The sequence below is a fragment of the Mustela lutreola genome, chromosome 6 (assembly GCF_030435805.1).
Source record: "Mustela lutreola isolate mMusLut2 chromosome 6, mMusLut2.pri, whole genome shotgun sequence".
Classification (NCBI taxonomy): Eukaryota; Metazoa; Chordata; class Mammalia; order Carnivora; family Mustelidae; genus Mustela; species Mustela lutreola.
Genome location: NC_081295.1, coordinates 117,768,258 through 117,792,366, shown reverse-complemented (window position 1 = coordinate 117,792,366; position 24,109 = coordinate 117,768,258). Strand labels below are relative to the sequence as shown.

The 24,109-nt window shown below is 37.4% G+C and overlaps 1 protein-coding gene across 3 annotated transcripts in view; it reads left to right on the top strand.

Moving 5' to 3' along the window:
- MAPK14 (mitogen-activated protein kinase 14) overlaps positions 1–24,109 on the top strand; it is a 77,904-nt gene that overhangs the window by 1,644 nt on the left and 52,151 nt on the right. Inside the window, exon 2 of one of the 3 annotated variants that reach the window (XM_059178499.1) lies at positions 6,524–6,628. The exons of the other annotated variants lie outside the window; for them this stretch is intronic. Within the exon in view, the coding sequence (XP_059034482.1) occupies positions 6,603–6,628 (26 nt within the window). The 5' untranslated portion in view covers positions 6,524–6,602. The remainder of the gene's footprint in view (positions 1–6,523; positions 6,629–24,109) is intronic. 3 annotated transcript variants of the gene reach the window in all.

Below are 24,109 nucleotides of genomic sequence, written 5' to 3'. Positions count from 1 at the left end.
ACTCGATTTTAGATTTACTGTAACTTGAGAGCTGCTGATTTGAGACTAATTCATGTATTCATGTGCATGCATCATTTGAAAGGGGCTTTATAAAATTATTTTTTTGTTTTGGAACAAATTCCAGACTTTTGGATGTGTTAATCTTTATAATTCCTGTGTTTCTTGCAGTCACATCATGAATTTCCTGTTTGGTAGAATCTTCTGGGTAATTGAGATTATGCAATTGTGTCAGGAAACAGATCATGTTGCATCTTCTAGTTCAAGCTGTGTGAGTTAATGTTGCTGATAGCTCCATGCTTGACATCTCCATTTTTTAAATAATACGGCATTTTAGATTTTAAGGGAATTTGTGACATTTTACTATAGATGTGTATATATGTGTGTGATTGATTTGCAAATTTTCAAAGATTTATTTAGATCATTGCTCCTTTGATAGCTTACTTTTTTGCCTTTATTTTTCATTCTCCAGTTGACATTAATTTTTGTAGTACCAGGTTTTTGTTTCCAATGATGTTTAAACTTTAATGAAATGATACAGCAGAATAACTCAACTCTGGGGAGTTTAGTGAACTTGAAATGCTTGTAAGGTTTTCCTGCTGTTGGTATGAATAACTCTACACTGGAATTGAAGATTCAGATTTTCAGTGAGGTGTCCTTAAAATGACCTTTACATTTCTTTAGTACTGTACTTTTCTGGCTTACAGAAGCCAGCAGTATCTGACACTTGGAAGTAATTTTGCCAAACAGATTTTTAAAAATAGGTCATGTGTTCACATTGTATAAAATTCAAAAGGCATAAAACGATATTTAATGAAAGGTATCCTTTCCTTCTTGTTCTCCAACCATGTCACTCCTTTCCTCAGAGACAACCACTGTTCAATTTCTTATGTGTCTTTTTTTTAGTAGTAATTCTGTTAAGGTATTTAAATTGTAACCTATGGTATAATGATGGAGGAAAATACATCTGATATTATGTGACAGTTGAATATAAACAAATGTAACTGACTTTGGATTAGAAATACTGGAATTCAGATTTACAATTAAGTGGTATCTCATTCAGAATTATTTGAGGTTGTTCTTTCAATTAGCTTTTTGGGTATTGCAGAAGACTGGTTTTTTGTGTCCCCCCCGCCCCCTTTAAATTTCTTTTAGTATCCATTCTGGAGCCTCTGTTATTTTTCACTACCATCATCCTTTGAGAACAGATTTGATTTTAGGAAATAATGCAATCAAACTGAATTCAAATAATTTAGAGAACTTGTACTCAAGTTTGGTGAAAAAGATTAGGCATTCAGATTGGTCATACTGTTTTAGGTCAAATAGATGTTGTATCTATAAAGTAATGACCGAATTTCTTGTGTGACTTGTAGAACTGGATCTGAAGTCTGTTCCAAAAAAGAATCTCTGAAAGCATTTTAAGGAATGCAACCTCACTGAAATAGGTGTCAGTTTCCTAATTTGATTGTTCCAAAGTGTGATATGCTTTGATGTATAACTTAAGTTTTTTAATATTAAGCCTATTTTCATTATTTTAATTTGTTCTAAGTATACGGTAGAAAAGCAAATAGCATCCTGTATGATAACCAACTATGAATCCAATATCGAGGAATCAGACTAGAAATTGAGAATCGATAAGGTTTTATAAATATGCTTTTCCTTTTTAAGGGAGTAAAGGGAACTAAATAAGTCTTGCAGTTTTAAGGAACTTTGTGCATTGTCTGTGAGGGGAAATGAAGCAAAAGTATTGTTTAAGAATACTTTGTTGCAAAGCATTGATTTTTTGGTTTTGGGACAGAAGGGGGGGTACTTTTTGCGGTGAATTTAAGGAAATACAAACAGGAACTTAAATGCCTTTCCTCTGGGTATGGTTTTTCCAGACCCTTGCTGTTGATTAGAGGAGGTGGGGCCCTGGTTGCCATAAAAGAGGTGAGAGTTGAGAATTACTCTTAAGTCCTAGTCATTTGTTTATTCTACAGTATTGAGTATGACTAGATAACGGGCGAGGCTTCCTGAGCTAGAGCGCTGAGCAAGACAGAGAGAATCCATTCCCTCCTCAATCTTATAGCCTAATGCGAATAATAACTATATTTTATGGATTGCTTACTATGTTCTGGGCATTTTGCTGTGTAGTTTATATTTTTCATCAGTATATAAAGCATATACATGATTTTTAGTAAGAGGATAGCAAAATTTACTAAGAAATCAAATCCAGCTTCCTAAATGCTTTGTGTAATAAGACTGTACATACATAAATGTAATATAAATAAAGCTAAGTTTTAGTGTTAATAGCCATTTACAGTTTTAAATCTTTTTTTTTTTTTTCCTTTTGGGATGAGCCAGGGCACAGATAAATGAAAAAACATCACTGTTGACTATGCAAAGATGACTTTCTTGACTCCTGATCAGTAAGAGAGGCTTGCCCTTTATTTTTCTAGTGGTGATAATAGGCCCATACTGATCTTTCTTCCCATTTGCTTTTCTTTGTAACCAAAAGCAAGGTGATTGGCTGCATGTCACCAGTACTAACAAATAAATATTTAAATCTAATAACAAATATTTATATTATTAATATATAAAGATTTTAAAAAAGATTTTATTTATTTATTTGACAGAGAGATAGTGAGTGCAGGAACACAAGAAGGGGAAGTGGGAGAGGGAGAAGCAGGCTTCCCGCCAAGCAGAGAGCCCTATGTAGGACTCAATCCCAGGACCCTGAAATTATGACCTGAGCCGAAGGCAGACACTTAAAGGCACCCCCGATATAAAAGATTCTTTAAAAAGAACTCAAATTTGGGGCACCTGGGTGGCTTAGTGGGTTAAAGCCTCTGCCTTCTGCTCAGGTCATGATCTCAGGGTCCTGAGATGGAGCCCCACATCAGACTCTCTGCTCAGCAGGGAGCCTGCTTCCCCCCCCCCCCCCCCCCCCGCCTGCCTCTCTGCGTACTTGTGTTCTCTCTCTCTGTCAAGTAAATAAATGAAATTTAAAAAAAAACCCCTCAGATTTGTTATGAAGTCGTATTTTATTTATCGAATCCCATTTTTTTCTGATACTTTTCTACTGGCTCCCATTTTAAAATAAGGGTATTCTGAAGCTCTGGCTTTTCAGTTCTGCCAGTTTAATTTCTTGATACTGAAGACTACTCTTTTTAAATTTCCCTCTAACTCAGCGTTAGAGATGATTTGTATGTTGACTCTTTCATGAACTTGCTTGGGCAATTGTGCAGATGGTGCTGAACCCCTGAAGCTTTGAATTCAAAGGTGGAAGAATTCACTGGGCTAGATCATTCTCATTTTAGTATAAATTGGCATTTTTATGGGATTTTATACTATAAAGTATTTTCATTGAAAGCATCATCATTCAATCTTTACTGATTCTCTGTTATTATTAACCCAGTTATGTAGAAGAAGAACTGTACTCATTTCTAGAAGGAATGGCTTACTTGTCAGTGGTACTTTGGATTTGGTTCTGGGGTTTCAATACTTTAGAAGTTGTCTTTTCTCTCTATACAGGCTGTTGAGTTTGTGTGATAGTACCTTCTTTTGTGCTGTTTGCATTTATCCCTCTTTTTGTGAAGAAAGAGGTAGCTGGGTCACTTGCAATAGAGCTATGACTGTACAGAACCAATCCCACCAGCGTCATTGCCTAGCTAATCTGAGGGGTAGTGACTTAACTTGTTAAAGTATACCTCTTCCTCAGAATTGATAGACCAAAAAATGAACTCATTGCCCAGATAACATTTTTTCCCCAGTAATTATTAGGCAGTGCAAATATTTAATTTCTGAATTTATTAATTATGTTGGTTTGAAATTCTTCAGTGTAAAGAAGTGTTATAAAGTTGGTACTATCTGTACATGTTTGTGTTACGTAAGTAGAGAATATTAATAGAAAAAAATCGCCTCTCCAGGCCTTTGAAAATACATTAGATTTTTGCTCTTTACTGTGAAATTTGTTATTGATTAGTTCCTGTACAGGAGGTATCCTTTCTATAATGCTCAGTAAAAACCTCATTGTAAAGTGGGTTTCTTGGCTTAGGGAACCTAGGGATTTTTGTATCACGGTCACCATGTACTTGGAAGTCATGTATGTATTTCTTCAGGACAAAAAAACCCCAAAACAAAAACAAACAAAAAAATCTCTTTAAACTTGATGTTTTTTTTTTTTTAATTTTTGTGTAAATAAAGCTTTCAGTATTAGAAGTTTGTCTTTGCAAACAGGGTTTGCACAGGGTTTCCATAAATTAAGTGCTTGTGTGTTAAAAATTTATAAAATGAACCAGTTTCTAGCATTTCAGCCTGTTAAGAGTTTATTATAGCAAAGAGGAAAATGGTGGTCTGTAAATTCTGCAGTTTTGACAAATAGGTCTTGGATTTTTGACATGACTCCTAGGCTGAAGGTCAGGGGAGAAAGAATACAGAAAAGAGCAGCCTAGGATGACCCCTAAGTTTTGGTTTTGAACAAATGATTATTTCAGTACCACTATCTGAACTTTGGAGTATTGTAAGTTTTGCTAAAGCAAATGGAGAGAAAGAGGGATTCATGCTAATGTCCTTGAGGACAGGACTGTGTGTTGTATGGATACTTGGAGCACCTACTATGTATGAATCCTTCTTCAGGTCTTGGAGATGGAGTAAGAACAGATGAAAATTTCTGCCCATAAGAACCTATATTCTAAGGGGGATGAAAGTGGAAATAGGTAATAAAATTTATAGTATGTCAGGCAATTGTTGCTATGGGGAAAATGAAGAAAGGAAAGGAGAGGGAATACTGGGATGGCTGTGTTGTCCTTTTAAGCGGGCTCTTTTAGTCAGGGCAGGCCTCAGTGATGAAGTGACGGCTGAACAAACACCTGCAGGAGGTGATGTAGAGCACGGGTTGGACTTGGGTCAGGAGGGAAGAACATTCCAGGCTAAGGGATCAGGAGGTGCAAAGGCCTCAAGGCAAAGGCCTCTTTTTCTAGGATAGCTAGGAGACCAGTCTGGCCAGCAATGAATGATCCAGGGGCCAAATAGTAGTAGAAGAGGGTGGAGGGGCTGCAAATGTGCAGGAATCATGAAGGGCCTTGCTTTCCTAAGAACTGTTCCTTTTACTCTGGGCGAGAGGGGAGGCCATGGAGGGTTATGACCAGAGGAGAGACACATGATCTAATTTATGTTTTAACAGATAACTCTTCTCTGGGGTCTCGTATTTTTTCAGTTCTATTCCCTACCCATTGGAGGTGCTAATTATAGTTTAGGGTAGAATGGGGGAGTCTGATGAATTGGTGCACAGCCCCAACCCATGTGCACAGCTCTCATTCCAGAAGGCTCAGAATACTAGAGCTGGTACTTCTGTTGGGCCCTAGAAATTCAGGGTATTCCAGTCCAGCTCTTTAAATAACATGGGCTTACTTCACTTTTTCAGGTTTCTGTTGCCAAAAGGAAGGGAGCGAAGAGATTAGCTCTAGACTTCTGCTGACAAAAGAAGATTAGCCTGCTGGCAGGTTGAATGTTTTCTAACTTCTTTGGGCTTCTAGGTTTTTTCTTACAATTGGGTCATATTTTGAAAGACACTTTTACCTTCCTTCAGCATTTAAGATCTCATTTATTTTGTGTTTTATTTGACCCTATATCTGCTTTACATTCCTCCACCTTACCCCATTATAGTCATTTTAGTAGAGGTCTGATTATTGTTACCTGTTACTAATGTTTTGGCTGTGAGGCCCCAAGGGCTTCTCTGTTAACTTGAATAAGTTGTGATTACATAATTCTACACATACGTGACCCTATAAAATCTTATAGGGTTTATTGTCTTACCTGCCTTTATAGATACACAGGTTTCTCTCCTCTTTCATGAAAGCTCTCCCCCTTTTACTGCTCTATCATCTAGTTGGGGAAAATAAGTGTTCCTAAACACAGATTCCCATGGTAACATAACAAAAAGGTAATAGAACAAATGTTTATTTTGTCTAGCTGCTGTCTGAGTAACTTTAGACCCTGAACACGTTGGCTCCTGTTACTTTGAATGATGTTGTTATATATTTCCTTGTTTTCCTCAAAAGCTCTAGGCCTTGGTGGTATTATCACTATGCCTGTGACATGAAGGAGCTATGTATGTGTGTCTTACTGTCAGTCTACCCACAAGTTTGCTTTTCCAAGCTTATGGTCCCACGTGGAGGCATCACACAACACAACTATGTCCAAAAAAAAAAAAAAAAAAGGCAAAAAGCATACCAGTTGTCCCCTTTGTTTTCTTAAATTCATTAATTCAGTATTGCCTGTATTAAGCACTGCACTAGATGTTATGTTTATAAAAATGAAAAGGCAGAAAGGGTGACTGCTTTCAAAAGTATCAGTCTAGGGACATGTTACCTTGTTTCCTCAGAGATTACTTTGTAAGTAATCTCTTTGTAGCTTTCTTTTCTGCATTTTTTCACTTAAGTTGCCATTTCACATCCACCTTTATGTTTCTAATGGCTTCCTTTGAAATTTTCTTTTAGATTCTTTTGTCTCCCTTGACTAGTGACACTGGTTACTTTATATCTAGGGAAACCCTGTGCAAGGATATATGTTGGAAATCTGTGTCAGAGAAGCCCTCCCATCTGATGATTCAGATCTAGAAAGTGATGACATCAGCATGTGCCCACAACAGGTCAGAACTTCTTCTTTTGATCTGCCCAGGGTTCACGGAGGCTATGTGTTAGGGGAAACAGGGGACTGTCAGGGTAAGGGTCCTTTAGAGCCTTAACCCAGCTCTATAATTCCACTTGGGGCGGTGTCTCTGCTGAGATAGTCTTCTTTACCTACAAATTAAGTGCCCTTAATCGTGCCGTTAGTCTGTCCTGTGACACTCAGCTTGAAGTGTCTGATTTATACAAGTGCATATTGAATTCTTTCTTGTATTTCATCATCCTTGTAGTAGATGTAACTTTACTTTCAGAAATAATTGCATTATTCTTAATATCCCCCAAAAGGTATTTCGCCACCCCCTTCTGTCAAATCCATATAGGGTTTTATCTAGCTTGAGTCTTCTCGAACTTAGACTTTTGCATAATAAGTTTCTATTTATGTTTTCTTCTCCAGGCAACCAAATGCTGGGAAAATCTTAGTTATCTTCTTCAGCTTCTTAATGATTTTAGTATTAAACTGAAGTGAAATATTGATGTTGGCATCTTATATTGATAAACTTCTAATAATTTTCTCATTTGACATTTTAAGTTTATCTTGCTTCATTTTTTTGTTTCTAGTTTAGGAAAAAATGTTATGTGTACTAGATGTCATGTGCCTTATGCTTTGAATGATCTGCTTTGAAATTAGCAATCTCAGTAAGTTAAATGGTATCAATGCTAAAGGGAGCAAAAGGGGGAAATAGCAAATTAAGAAAACAGTAAGTATTATGAACATTTATCAAGTTCCAAATATAATATAACCTAGGGTTACTCAACTTACTGACATTTTGGTGGGATAATTGTTTGGGGTGGCTGACTATCTTGTGGATTATAGGATATTTAGCAGTATGCTTGTACCCTACTTGCTAGATGTCAGGAGCAACCTCCAGCTGTGACAACCAAAAATGTCTCTAGACATTGCCATATGTCCCCTGGGGACAAAATCACCCTTGTCGAGAACTACTTTTATAACTCTATGTATTTGGGTCGATTGGCTCTGAGGAAAACCTTGATAGGATAACTTGAACCTTCCACTAGCAGAAAGATAGAAAAAACAATACTTTCTGTGCATATTCTTTTTCTTCTTCTTTTTTTTTTTTTTAAAGGTTTTATTAAACCCTAAAAAGAGAGAGAGAGACAGACAGACAGACAGATACAGCATGAGCGGGAGGGGTAGAGAGAAAGAGGGAGTGTCTCAAGCAGACTCCATGCTGACACAGAGCCTAATTCAGGGCTTGATCCCCGGACCCTGAGATCATTACCTGAGCCAAAACGAAGAGTCAGATGCTTAACCAACTGTGCCACCCAGGCACAGTTCATCATATGGTACAGTCTCAGCAGGGGCTTTGTTCATGCATTGTGTGTCCAAATTTGTATTTCTAAACCTTACCTTAGGAATATCTAACCCTTTGGTTTTAAGGTCTATTGAGATGTAATGTTTCATGCTTTTCCTTGGTTATTTTTCTTAACATTGTTTGAGGATGATCTCAGATGTAGCACTAATTACCCTGGGAATAGATTGATGTTATAAACTTGTATGATTCAGGTTTAGAGTTGTGAAGGTGTGATATTTGAAGAAAGCTTTCATTAACACTGATGAATGACAGTGGTCATGAAAATTACAATGAGGGAACAAGCCAATTACCTGAAGATTTCTGTAACTTTCTGTAACTCTGTTAAGGCAACATGATTTTGAAAATTTGAAATGGTGTGTGTATATGTATTTGTGTTTTAGATTTAACGTAGTGAAGAAAATCAGTTGGTCATCCATCAGTGTTAAATGCCTATCACTGTTAAAAGAAATAGACAAAAGGGGCACCTGGGTGGCTCAGTTAGTTAAGCAACCGGCTCTCAATCTCAGCTCAGATCTTGATCTCAGGGTCATGAGTTCAAGCCCTGCCATGGAGCCTATTAAAACAAATAAACAAAAAAATTGACATAAAATTGAAGTGAACTCTCTATATAAAAAGGTATTGATGTGTGTAGAGTTGTGGGACATTGTGGGCTATAGTAGTTAGAATGGTTTCATGGAAGAGAAAGGATTTGAAGGTTATTTTGAAAGGTGGATAATATTTGGAGAAGAGGAAAGGGAACATATTTTAGGGAGCAGGAGAAAACACAACTAAGAGAATTAGTTATGAGATCAACTGGCCTGAATATCTCAGGTAGCTTGAACCCAGTTGTGGTTCTTACTCGGTTGTTCTTCAGAATCAGTGTGAAGTTTTTAAATACAGATGCTTGGATCCTACACCCAGAAATGAAGAAGTACCCATGGACTAGGGCTAAGGCACTGCGTTTTCCTAGGCCATGGAAAGCTGTTAAAATTTCTTGAGTTTTTAAAGTATTGAGGAAAAGTTTTTAAAACTGATCTGACTGGAGTGTATAGAATGGATTAGAGGAAGCAAATGTATTGCTTTTAAAAGTCTTCAGTAATTTGTTTATGTGAGTGTCTGTTTATTCTGAGTCTCCAGTGAGACGTCACTGTTCCTTGAGGTCAAGAACTATCTGCTTTGGTGTATACTTATTAATCTTGAATTATGTTCCAGGCCCTGGGCTAGAGGATATGCAGATCACCTATAGCTTCTGCTTTTCCTCAGAGTTTGGATTTGGAAACAAATAATAAAGGGATTTTAAAAAAAAATTCACTATTTATAAAGTATTGGCTCCATTATGTTGCTGATTGTAGTCTTAGATCCTGCCTAATAATTGCTGAATAATTTTATTGTACATTTTAACTTGTAGAAACTACATGTTCATTATCCATAGCATGAAAACAAATGATCAAGGATTTGGTCCCTCAATTATATTTTACTTTTCCTATTTTACTGTCATTTCAGAGGTTTACTCAACTTCAAATTTGAGAGTAATAGATCTAAATATATATATTGAGAATCTGCTGTGTGGTAAACCCCATGCTGGAAGCTGTCATAAAACTATTTTATAATAGCATGTTATTTCAATCTAGAACACTTAAAACTACCTGCCTTTTATAGTTCATAAAGTACTGTCACATAATTATCTTATTTAAGCCTCAAAACAGCATTGTGAGATAAGCAGAGCTGGTGACACACCCATTTTATTTATTTGGAAACAGGCTTATAGAAACTTTGCCCCAGAACACTGCTCGGAAGTGCCAGAACCAAAACTAGAACTCAAACTAGAACTAGTTTATTTTTCTCTGTATCAGACTGCATATGTTTATGCTTAATAGAATTTTTTGAGATTAGGTCATCAAAATACTGCAGAGACCATTCACTAGGATGCAAAAGTAGCTTTGTTAAATGGAATTCCAGTGATTTTTCCAGAGCAGTAAAAAGATTCTTAAATAGCGTTCCCAAAAGTAAGTGAAATATCTTGAAAATTTTAGTATTTTGTTTAAAACAACAACAACAACAACAACAAAAGCATGTTGCAAAGTTTTAAAAATATGACCATAAATTATTAGATACATCTCCTTTAAAGAGGTGGAGCTAATAATCCTCACCTTCAGTGAAGGTGGTACTTGCTTCTCTAATATATGGAATGTGGTCGTAAACATGGAATGTGATTCTGAGGGTAGGTCATAAAAGATATATGGCCCCTATCTTGCTCTTTCTCTGAATGTTTCTCTGAAATCATTTGCTCTAGAGCAGTTTTTCAACCTCAGCACTATTGACATTTTGGACCAGATAATTATTTTTTGTGAAGGATTTTTAGCAGTAACCTTGGCCTTTACCCACTAGATGCCAGTGCCCACTCCACACACTCCACACACTCCAGGTGTAGCAGCCAAAAATGACTTAGACATTGTCAGGTACCCCTTAGGGGGAAACTGCCCTCTGTTGAGAACCACTGCCTTAGGGACAGCTCTGTTGAGAAGACTCAGAAGCAGCCTTACAGAGAAGCACATTATGAAGAACTGGGGCCTGCCAAAGCTGTGTGAGGCAGCCATCCTAGAAGCGGATCTTCCAGCCTCAGTTGGGCTTTCAAATGACTGTAGTGAAGGCCAGTATCTGGACTGCATCCTCCTGAGAGACTCTGAGCCAGAACCACTCAACTCTCCGGCTCCCCAATTCCTGACTCACAGAAACTGTGAGATAATAAATCTTGTTGAAGGCACCAAACTTGGGGGTAATTTATTATTTAGCAATACACTAAGTGTTACTGTAAAATATATGTGTATGTCATATAAGACGGAGAGTTACAGACTATGCAAACCAAAGATTGTGAAGACATAGTAATACCTGTTATATGCATCTGTAGTCAAGTTTATAGGCTAAGTTGTAGGGGGCTTTTTTTCTGGATATGAAGCCTAGGAACACAATTATTGTAAAAGCCTTTTAATTGGAGCAGCAAGCAAAGTTGACTGATGGTAATCATAAATAGTTAAAAGGTAATATAGGATTTGTTTATTTCGTATTTGCTTGAAAGGAGTTAAAAACTAGTTAATGATAATTTCAAAAACATTTGTTACTGAAATTTTCTTTTCTTCTTTTTTTAAGATTTTTAATTTATTTATTTGACAGAGAGGAAATCACAAGTAGGCAGAAGCAGGCAGAGAGGCAGGCAGACAGAGAGGGAGAAGCAGGCTCCCTGCTGAGCAGAGAGCCTGATGTGGGGCTTGATCCCAGGACCCTGGCATCATGACCTGGGCTGAAGGCAGAGGCTTAACCCACTGAACCACCCAGGCGCCCCAGTTACTGAAATTTTCAAACACAAAAGTAGTGAAGGTAAATCCATGGTGACAATATTTTAATGAGGCTTGGGAAAGTAATTTCACATGTAATAAAATAATCCATATGTAATATTTTTGTAATCAATATGAGGTAACTATTGCTCTTGATACAGATGTATTGACTGCATTTGCAATCAAAGAAATATTGTTAACCGACACCACTGTGGCTTTTAAAGCTTGAGTGAAGAAATAAGTTACAAAATCATTCTATTTTCAAATGGGCTTACAGCAAATGAAGATTAATTGCATTTCACATTTTAATCACAAATTGGTTTGAATTTTTAGATTGCATGTCTAACTGAATTTCTACATTGGTTGCATTTTAGTTTTCATCAGGCTAGTAAAAATTAAAGCAAATGTGAAAAACATTTTTGCTCAAGTAGTTTAGAAGTTTTGCAGCAGGAATTAGACTGATCAAGAATGGCAGGTCCAGTATATGTGTTTCTATGCTCTTGAATTCCAGCCACATAGCTAGTGTCTCAAATAAATTCTGTCACAAATACACTTTACCTGTCTGAGTGAGATTTTCATGAAAATACTCAATTTGCATAAAAGTTCTTGAACTATCAAGTTGTGTAAGGCAAAGTGTATGGTCAATTAAATAACTCTTTTCCATTCAATGTATTAATCTATTGTTAGAGTGTTTAATATGTCATTTGTGTTTTGAGCCTCTTTGAGAGTAATATTTAAAACCTGAAAAGTTGGGGATTGGTTACATTGTACACACTTGTAACACAGTTGTATTAATGATATTTGATGTTTGTCCCATAAGTATGAAAGTGTTATTATAAGAAACTAAATTCCACTTAAAAATACTATAATAGTTGCAAATAGTCAAATCATTTTGTGATCCTTTAAAAAAAGTGTTGTATAAATATTAAAACAAGGTATTTGAGAGTTAGTGAAAATATTAAAAGAAAGCTAACAATGTTTCAAATGTGATGAGTTTTTAGAATCCGTTTTAAGTCCCTTGCTGCTCTGAAAGATATTTTTTGAGGTTCCTAAATCAAAACTTGAGTTCTAGTTTTTGCATAAATTTGCCTTATTTTCATGACATTATTTCCAAAATGGAGGGATAGACTGTAAAAATAAAGAAAACTATGGTGATACTTGCACATTTGCCTGAATTTAGGAGGAAGAAAAAAAGTTTCCATAGTAGAGGGAGATGTGTGCCGAAAAATCTTTCTAGTATGATACTTATTGAAATTTGTACCAGATGTTATAGGTAAAGAGGAAGTTCCAAGTTAGTAGTATAAATTACTTATTTAGAAGACTATTTTGCAGGCTATTAGCAGTTAGCCTGATTCTATTGGAAAAAAGCCTCAAATTGTATAATGCGGAGAAGAGATGTCATGTTTTTGCATTATTTCCTTCACCTTAGATACTTTAATTTGATGCATTTAATTTGATGCATTAATGGGAGTTTGTTAGTTCAGTGTAACTACAAATTTTAATATATTTAATTTTTCCCATAATTTCCAAAATTTTAATATATTTAAATTTTCCCCATAATTTCCAAAAATAAACAAAATTGTGGTTTGTCATTTTAAACATTATTGAGGGTTCATTTTTTTTTTTTTTGCTTATTAACATGCAGGGATTAGAGAAGTCATCTATGACCACTGAAAGAAATTGTAAAACCGCTTCTGATCCTTACAAATTACCTAGAGACTTGTCAGGTGATGGCTCATTTTTCATTCTGTTGGGGAAAACCAAAATTGTTTTTTGAGGAAAAACCTGGCACGGTCATTTGTCCTCCCATGCTCTGTTAATGTGAGCATTTGTCCTGGGTAGGCAGCACTTCGCTTTTCTTAAGAGGTTGTCTCTCTTACTCTATCTAGCAACTCACCTGTTGGAGCATATTGATCTGCCTCTGCCTTGCTGCATAGAAAATCTGCAAGCCAGGTGCCAGTCATGGAGGAGAAACACAGAGGCTCTGAGTCTCTACCTATCAAAAGCTCAGTTGATGGAAATCATCTTTAGAGGATTATCTGAGGAGCATGGAGCTTACCTTTTTCTCTCAACACACTTAAGATTTCCTCTTAGGTTAAGTCTGCTGGAGAACAGCAGCATGCATGCTATTATGTACTCTTCCCTACCTTTGCTAATAATGAACGGTATTTTGGCTTTATGAAACAGTTTCCACTGATAAAGATACTCTAAGAAAAGAACCATCTGAAACCCACTATTATATTGGTCTAAGAATGTTGATTAGGACATTTTTACCACATTATACAGTGTCTCCTTCATAAACATACACAGGAGGAACTCTTCTCTGGTTTTATTACAGGAATAATTATGCCTCTCTTCAGTTCTCCTGAGTACCTAGTTTGTTTTTATTATATGGTCCCTGTGACTCATGTCTTAACTGGTTGTGTTTTCTTGCGTGATGGCTTTAGTGGGCTCAGAGCCCACTTAAAAAACCCACTCTAAAGGGTCTTTAGAAAAGACCTCATAGTAATCATTAGTCTGTTAACCTCATCTATACAGAATTTCTTATTTTCCCATAATCACTGTTATTTCAAGTTATGTATGTATAGTTCCATACTGCCTTAAATCTATTGTGGAATTAAGTGGGATAAATAAATTTGGAAGTTAAACAGAATATATTAGGATATGTTAAGAATCTAATAAGCCAGGAACACCTGGGTGGCTCAGTTGGATAAGGGTCTGCCTTCAGCACAGGTCATGATCCCAGGGTCCTGGGATCTAGCTCTGCTTTGGGCTCCCTGCTCAATGGACAGCCTGCTTTTCCCACCCCTCTGCCTCTCCTGCTTATGCTCTCTCTCCCTCTGCTAAATAAATAAATAAAATATATATATATATTTTTTTAAATTAATAAATAAAATATTTTTTAAAAAGAATCTAATCCAGTTTTTCGTGGAGAGAGAGGAGGCAAATTTGAATGGGTAACAAAACATTCAGTTTTATTGAATATTGTGTCCTAGGCACTGGATTCACAGCAATAGATGAGTGAGTATGACATCCTACATTTATAATCACTGCTTTTAATGAATTTTATATTTTTTCCTTTAATTTTTTCTTTACCATATCAGCGATTTTATAAAATGTGAGTTAACTTTATAATGTGGGAGACTTCATGTGAATTTGTAATTGGAGGAAAACCTTATTAAACGATGTGTCCTTAATTTTAGTTGGGAAACCTGATCATTGTAAAGATAATCCCATTTTATGATGTTGTTCATGAAAAACAAGATTTTATTTGTAGCTATAATTTTAAAAAATGTGATTAAGAGGCCCAACTGGTAATACTAGTAAGTGAATCATTATAATAAAGGCAAAGCGAATTGCCCTTATCCTGGGCAACTTGGCATTCTGGAAAAAGAGTGCACATTGATATTAGAGCAATCTGGGTTTGAATCCCACTGTCTAGGAGTTATATGCCCTTGGATGAGTTGTTCATGTCTTTGACCATTAGTTTCTTATTTTGGAAAGCCAATTGGTTTTATCAGGTAATTTAAAAAATTATCAGCAATTTTTGCTTTTGGTAATCAGTGTTTGATTTGGGGTGAAATTTCTCCTCTTTTTAAATACTGCTTTAATTAGTGATATTAAAGGAGGCTAGGTCAGAGCAGTAAATTCTTAAAGAGGTGAGGTTGAGGATGGATATTATATTCTTTGCCTCAGCAGCTTTGTTATAGGAATCATTGATAGCAGAAAGCATTTCTCTGAACAATTCCTGCTTACTCTCTTTTGTAAGCAAAATATTTTAAAAAATGAGAATGTATGTCCTTTGAATTAAAAATCATCTGTTTTAAGGAAATCATGCAATTATTGTAGAATCAGTATGAATTAAGATATCCATTGTAATAGTATTTATCATATTTGTATGAGTGAATGGAATGGCTATAATGCCCATCAATAAAGAGAATAGTTGAGTAGATTGTGGTGCATATATTTAATGAAATTACTATAAATGTTAAGTAAAATGGAAAATGCTTATGCCTTTGGGATAGAGCCCAAATTTATGTACCAAGAGTATAGCTATATAAGTATCATTTGAAGGGAATACAATTTTTTTTTTAAAGATTTTATTTATTTGACACAGAGAGAGACAACCAGAGAGGGAACGCAAGCAGGGAGAGTTGGAGAGGGAGAAGCAGGCTTCCTGCAGAGCAGTGAGCCCAACATGGGCTCGATCCCAGGATCCTAGGATCATGTCCAAGCTGAAGGCAGACACCCAATAACTGAGTCACTCAGGCGCCCCTAAAGGAAATATGTTAATAGTGTTTTTATTAAAGTTAGAGAGTACCTATTTTTTCTTTTATGGTAACAACAATACAGATGACTTAGGTTCTAATTTTACTAATACCTAATATTAAAAGATACAAGCTCATTTTTTAAAAAAAATCAGGAAATATAAAGTAAGCAAAAAAGTTAAAATTCTGAATATATTAGACATTTCTTCTCTGTGTATATTTATATATACATGTATGAGTATACATTTTTCCCCCCACAGATAGGATCATTCTTTACTTCTGAAACTTGTTCTCTTTCCCATTAATAATAGAACATGTACATGTTAGTACTATATGGAGATTCTTGCTAATGGCTGCAATATGGGAGAAAAATACCATAATCTAGATTCTCCCCTATTGGACATTAAGGTCATTTCTGGTTTCCTTCTTTTGAACAAGCTGCAATAAACACATATATTGTGAATCCAACTTTTATATTTTTATATGTAAACTTTTAAACCCAATTTATATATTTTTGAATCTAAGGTTTAAAAAAGTAGTCAAGTGTTTATAGTTGCACTATTTTATTGGGCATTGTTTGCTTTCATGTTTGTTTTCATCATTCCAGTTAGATGGTAGGTTCTCTGACATCAGGTACAATGTTTAATATTTCTTTTGTATTCACAAAGCTTCTCATGAAGGAGATATTTCAGCAAATAATCAGGAAGTGATACTTCGTTATCTGTAAAATTCCACATCTTTGCCTCCTCTAGTATTCTAGATTCATAGGGAGTAGTAGAATTTTAGGGATTGAAAAACTTCCCCTAAATTAAGTAATACAAAGAGAGTAAAGGTTATTTCTTTTTTCTTTCTTCTTCTTCTTCTTTTTTTTTTTTTTTTTTTTTTTTGCAAAGGTTATTTCTTATGAAATACTTTTCATTAATACTATCCTGTGCTTTCCCATATGAAATGCAATTAATTATGGCAGGAAAATTTTAGAAAAGCAGGGTTTATACAATTAGAATATGTTTAAAATTGACCAAACTTTTTGCAAAATTGAGCTTGATTATCCATTAAGAGTTCTAGTCAGAGATCCATTGAGGATCCATTCAATAGTATCCATTAAGAGTTGATGCTTGAACATCAAAGGAAACAGTTAACAAAACCAAAAGACAACTGACAGAATGGGAGAAGATATTTGCAAACAACATATCAGATAAAGGGCTAGTGTCCAAAATCTATAAAGAACTTAGCAAACTCAACACCCAAAGAACAAATAATCCAATCAAGAAATGGGCAGAGGACATGGACAGACATTTTTGCAAAGAAGACATCCAAATGGCCAACAGACACGTGAAAAAATGCTCCATATCACTCAGCATCAGGGAAATACAAATCAAAACCACAATGAGATACCACTTCACACCAGTCAGAATGGTGGGAATGCAAGCTAGTGCAACCACTCTGGAAAACAGCATGGAGATTCCTCAAAAAGTTGAAAATAGAGCTACCCTATGAGTCAGCAATTGCAGTACTGGGTATTTACCCTAAAGATACAGTGCTCGCTTTGGCAGCACATATACCCTCAAGATACAAATGTAGTGATCTGAAGGGGCGCGTGCACCCGAATGTTTATAGCAGCAATGTCCACAACAGCCAAACTATGGAAAGAACCTAGATGTCCATCAACAGATGAATGGATAAAGAAGTTGTGGTATATATATACAATGGAATACTATGCAGCCATCAAAAGAGATGAAATCTTGCCATTTGCAACGATGTGGATGGAACTAGAGGGTGTTATGCTTAGTGAAATAAGTCAATCAGAGAAAAACAACTATTATATGATCTCCCTGATATGAGGAAGTGCAGGTGCAATGTGGGGGGGGTGGGGGAGTAGGAAAAGAATAAACGAAACAAGATGGGATTGGGAAGGAGACAAACCATAAGAGACTCTTAATCTCACAGAACAAACAGGGTTGCTAGGCGGAGGGGGGTCGGGAGAGGGTGGTGGGGTTATGGACATTGGCGGGGGTTGCTGTGTTGAGTGCTGTGAAGTGTGTAAACCAGGCGATTCACAGAGCTGTACCCCTGGGGCTAAAAATACATTATATGTTTATTAAAAAAAAAAAAGAGTTGATGCTTGAAAACACACCACTTGAATCTGAATCTCAGCTCTGCGATGTTCTTTCTATACTGTAGGCACCATTACTCTTTGTGCCTCTGTCTTCTCATCTGTAAAATGGAAATCATAATAATGTCTTTTTATAAAGTTGTGATACAGATGCTCATTTATGTAAAGATCTAAAAACGGTGCCTTATAATAGTAAGCACTCAGTGATTATAGGTTTCTAACATTAACATGAATTCCTTGTTGGATGCTATTGAATTTATTTATTTTATTTTATTTTTAAAAGATTTTATTTTTAAATAATCTTTGCACCCAGTCTGGGCTCGAACTTATAACCCCAAGATCAAAAGTTGCATGCTCCACTGACTGATTCAGATGGACACCCCTGGATGCTATTGAATTTATAAAAATTGAGGGCCACCTAATAAAGTCGAAGTTTTTTCTTACATGTTTCAGATAACTGCATCACAGAATGCTCTTAAACCTTTGTAAAGCCTTTTTTGAGAATATATATGTGCCAGGCATCATGATGCTGAGTCCTATGTGATACAGTGGTGAATAAAGCAGAAAACACTAACTGCCCTCAAGGTGCTTATGATGAGTGGGAAGGGCAGGCATTATTAACATCCAGTATTTAAGCTTGACTATGGGCTAGGCCCTTTTGCTAAAACTACTACAAAAGTTACCCCATTTAATCTTAACAACCATTTCTTTATTAATGTATACCTTACCCTCATTTTATATGTGAGGATGAGAGAATTTAATAAAGTTTCTCAAGATTATGCACGACTCAGTGGCAGAACTGAAATTAAACCAGATAGTGTAATACCAAAGCCCCAGCTTTTATTTAACCACTCTGCTGGGTGGTAAATAAAGATATAGTAATAAATTGTGACCACTGGGGTAGGGTACTGATTAATCTTAGCCTGCCTTTCTCTAAATAGATACAGGAGTCAGAGATAAAAATATGTACTTTATTACTGTAAAGCCGGAATGGAGAATGGCTTGGACAGGCAGTTCAGATGGGCTGCTTATTTCTTCCCCACTGAATTGAACTTGAACATTCGGTCATGGGCAGTTCAGCTAGAAACCTGATAACAATTGTTGCTCCAGGATGTCCCAAAGAGTTTACCAGTGGAGGAGAGGGAACATGCAGGTAGGCAGGCAAACTGAGGTGAAGAGTTGAGGAGCATGGGTCACATGGCAATGGCCATTTTCTGTCTCATTTGAGCCATTGAGGGCTGTAGAGAAGAGTATATATTTACCTGGTACTTCCAAGAGGGAAGAAGTAATTATTTTATGGGTCTCTAGGAAAAGGAGGGGGAGAGAGGTGAACTCCCCCTCTGTGTAGGATAAGAAAGGAAATGAGGAGTGTGTTGTGACGAATGACTGAGACCTGTTGATAATCTCAAAGGGGGATGGCAATTTAAGCCAGAGCTTGAAGGATAAGTATTCTGCTGTGGGGTGGAGTGAACATGGGAGAGAAGAGCAGCTCAGGAGCCAGAAACAGCCCATTGAAGAATTTAAGAAACTGAAAGGGGCCAGCATGTTCAAAACATAGTGGCTGAGGGGAAGGAAGGAATAGCACAGGAGCAGGATGGAGTGGTCATTGGTGGTCAGATCACCTGAACCTTGTAGGCTTATGATAGGAAATTTGCATTTTATTGTATATGCCAAGGAAATTCCTTGAAGGATTTGAAGAAGTGGGTGTTGTCCTCTAATTTATATTTTTAAAAGATTGAATTGGATGCTTATAGGAAGGAAACAAAACAGGGAGACTAGTGTAAGAAGGCAGGTGATGAGGATGATTTGGACTAGTATGGTAGCAGTGAAATGAAGAGAAGTTGAATTAGAGCTGTATTTTGGAGGAGGAAATGACAGCACTTGCTGATAGATTTGGATGGGGGCCAGGAGGCTGGAGGAAATCAAGGATAATCAAATGTTTAGCTCGAGCAATTGGATGGAAGGCCATTTATTGAGACATAGGAAACAGGGAGGAGAATAGTTCCAGGTGTTTTGAATTTGTTAAGTTTTAAGGTGCTTATGTGGTTTTCATGCAGAGATGTTAGGTAAGCAGTCAGACTCAAAGGGAGATTTCAGTGAGAGACACAGATTTGCAAGTTTCAATATAAGACGGCATTTAATTTAAAGTCTTGGGTATAGATGAGATCGTCTAGAATGTGGGAGAGAGAATAGGGTCCAGTGTCATGCCCTGAGGAACTAACAGAGAGTTCCAAGTAGAGGGACCACGGCAGTGGAGTCAGAGAGGGAGCTACCATAGAGGTCACAGAAAAACAGTAGAAATTAACAAGTCAGGAAATGACAGGTGTTGGTGAGGATGCAGAGAAAGGGGAACTCTCCTACACGGTTGGTGAGAACGCAAGCTGGTGGAGCCATTCTGGAAAACAGTATGGAAGTTCCTCAAAAAAGTTGAAAATACAGCTACCCTACAGCCCAGCAATCGCACTATTGGGTATTTACCCTAAATATACAAATGTAGTGATCCAAAGGGGCACGTGCACCGGAATGTTTATAGCAGCAATGTCCACAATAGCCAAACTATGGAAAGAGCCTAGATGTCCATCAACAGATGAATGGATAAAGAAGATGTGATACACACACACACACACACAGGAATACTATGTAACCATCAAAAAACCAAAATCTTGTAATTTGCAATGATGTGGATGGAACTAGAGGGTATTATGCTAAGCAAATTAAGTCAATCAGAGAAAGACAATTATCATATGATCTCTCTGATATGAGGAATTTGAGAAGCAGGGTGGGGGTTTTTAGGGGGAAGGGAGGGCAAAATGAAATGATAGGACTGGGGAAGGAGATAAACCATAAGAGAGTCTTAATCTCGGGAAATAAACTGAGGGCTGCTGGGGTAGGGGGGAGGGATAGGGTGGCTGGGTTATGGACATGGGGGAGGGTATGTGCTATGGTGAGTACTGGTAAGACTGATGAATCATAGACCTGTACCCCTGAAATAAATAAATTATATGTTAATTAAAAAAAAAAAAAAGAATGTGTTGATATGGACTCCAGAATGGAGAATGTTTCGAGAAAGGGGAAATGGATCAACTGGATCCTGGATCAACTGGTGATCCAGAAACATAGCCATTGAATTTGGTAACAGGTCATTAATGACCTGAAAAGAGTAGATTCAGTGTAATGGATTGAGGAAAGAATGGGAGCTGAGGAAATGAGTCAAACCTTAAGATACATATGAATTACTTGGAGGTCTTGTCAAAATGTAGATTCTACTTTAAGGCCTGAGATTCTGCATTTCTTTTTTTTTTCTTTTCCCCTTTTATCATATAGTTTATTTTAGTTTTATTTTTTTTATAAACATAATATATTATTACCCCCAGGGGTACAGGTCTCTGGAGATTCTGCATTTCTAAAGAGCTCCCCCGTAATACTGATGCTGCTGGTCCATGGAAGAGCAGCAGCATAGATTAGTGGTTCTTAGATGTCACGGTTTGTTAGAGTTATGTGGTGGGCTTGATAAAATACAGATTACTGGACCCACTTCAGTGTCCAATTCAGTGGGTCTGGGAGATGGACCTGAGAATTTGCATTTCTTATAAATCCCAGGTGATACAAATGCTGCTGGTCTAGGAACCGCACTGTTGAGACCCAATGGGGAATTCTAACTCTGAGAGCATTCAAGGAAAATTTTTTGTTTTTTTGAGGATGGGCAATAACTCATATTTATGTGATGAGAATGACCCAGAAGATAGGGAGAAACTCAGAAGGGAGAGAGAGGAAGGGAATGAAGGTGTGAGGTCCTTGAGGGGATCAGGGAGGTGCCTCCAGAGCATGTATTGAGGTTTTGGATTTTCATAAGAAAGGGCATGTGTACTTTGTTACAGCAAGAGAGGAAGAAGAGAAGATAGGTTCAAGTATAGATGGGTTTATACATTTACCTGTAGGCAGATGGAGCTTCCTTTTGCTGGTTTCTGTTTTCTTGATGAAGGCCGGGGCAACTTTTGAAGGAAGATGGTGAATTAGAGGTTTGAGGAGAGAGGCAGTGTCAAATGATGACTTTGAGTAAGAAAGTGCACTTCCTAGAAAAAAGTGGCAGTTTTGAGAGCCTTATTTGATGTTAAGGTCAGAAATTAAGAATGAAACCAGTCTGTGTGATTGTACATTATTATTATTATTATTATTATTTTTTCAACCACAATTGGTTCTTGGATTCAGACAAGGAGAATTAAATAGTTAAGATCACCCAAAGTTAGACTTTATCCAGGTGAGTGTAGAAGACAGAAAGACAGCGCAAAAGGGAGCATGTAGTCTAAGCCAGGCAAGAAGGGAAATGAAGATTGGAGAGGGCTTGAAGGATAGAATCAGCCAACGATGATTAGGTCCACAAATCACTGTAGTCAGGATATAAGTAAACAAGAAGTAAACTAAAAGGCATAGAAGGTTTGTGATGGAAAATGGGTGCTGGCATTCAAAACAGTGTAGGCAGGGCAGCTTTTGGTGGTGATAGAGGTCCAGGGCGTGACCATGGAGGAGGCTGGATGAGGTGGAGTTTCCTGGAGAGGCCAGGAAACTGAGAGGCCAGGATGTTGGATGTGTCCTCCACCTGGATGTTGAAGCTGCCAAGAATGATGACAGAAGTTGGGAGTGGAGAGAGACTTTGAGATAGGAACTAACTTTTCAGTGAATAATGGAAAATTCCGGGTCAATGGATTACAGCAACAGAGAGGTAGCAATTGCTGCGAGCGGGGGTGGGTGGGTGGGTGGGGGGCTTTTGTAAAGCAAATGGAGAATCAGAGTCTGGAAGTAGGAATGGTTGGTGAGGAGGACATCTGCCCCACCTGCTAGCCGTGAGGTACATGGGATACGAGAGAGAATCCCCTCCAAGGGCAGGGCTGTAAGAGTAGTGTCTTCAAGGTAGAGCCTAGTTTCAATTAAAGAGATGGAGGGAAAAAAAAAATAAAGAGATGGAGGGGAGCTCAAAAAGGGGGTTGAAGATTTATAGGAGTTGGTAACAAATTGGGAGTTGAAGGGCAAGGACTTAGTCTAGGGATTTGGGAGAAGTGGGGGGGGGAACTTCTGGAACAAGTACAGAGTCACGTGGGAAAAAGTTTGGTCCCAATAGATGATCTGGAGGTCTTGGATTCCTATTAGAGACTGAGAGAAACAGGAGGATGAGGCATGATCAGATTAGCCCAGTCTCTAAAAATAATTAAAATATACATCAAGTTTCTTGCTATAGTTGTCCTACATGACCTAGCCTCTGCCGGTACCTCTGACCTCAATCTTTTCTCCTCTCCCCTTGCTCCACCTACACAGGCCATCTTTATGTCCTCCAGCATGCCATATTTTGTCTACCTCTGTGTCTTCTTTCCTTTTTCTGCACTTGCTCTTCTGAGAGGCAACATGGCAAGTGGTTAGTAGCATGAGCTGTGGGTTCAGATTCCCTCCTGCCACTTTCTAACTTTGTAATCATGGGCAAGTTATTTAGCACCTCTGTGCTTCAGTTTCCTCATTTCTGAGTGGCAGAATGATAATAGCAGTTACTTCATAGCAGTGTTAGGGATTAAAATTTATTTTAATTTTAGTTTTAACAAAAATTAACGTTAAGGGCCTGGAACAGTTACTGGTATGCAATAAAGACTCAATAAATGTTAATAATACTACTTTTTTCTGGGCACCTGGGTGGCTCAGTCATTAAGCATCTGTCTTCGGCTCAGGTCTTGATCCCGGGGTCCTGGGATCAAGCCCTGCATCAGGTTCCCTGCTCAGAAGGAAGCCTGCTTCTCCCTCTCCTACTCCCTTTGCTTGTGTTCCCTCTCTCACTGTGTGTCTCTCTCTGTCAAATAAATAAATAAAATCTTTAAGAAAAATAAGTAAATAAAAAATAATACAACTTTTTTCTTCTCTGTAGCTCTTTTTCCATATGCCTTTACATGGTTGCTACTTTCTCATCATTCAATTATCTCAGCTTGAACCTACTTGCTCAGACATCCTAGTTAAAGTAGCAAAACTCCACTGGCTTTCTGTCATTTGTCCCATTATTCTGTTTTATTTAGTCATATCCTTCATCACTATTTGAAATTACTGGATTATTCTGCTGATCCCCTCTCCCCCATCCCTTGAGGGCAGGGATTTGTTGACTTGTCCTTCTTATATCTCAGCTTCTAAAGAGTGGCAGATACTTTGTAGGTGCTCAAGAAATTTTTCTGCCAACTCATTGTCCTGAAATCATTCCAAGCCCTCCACTCTGATCAGGCAGCATTTGGTGGCAAGGTGCCAGTGAGGCCTAAGGCACAGAGGACAGAATCCAGCTCTTTGTAGATCAGTCTTTTGGCTCCTGTAGATCAAGAGGCTGCTTGTTTTTGTGCTAATTGGGACACAGCTACATCCATTTTCAAATTTATTGTCTGGCTATAACCACAGA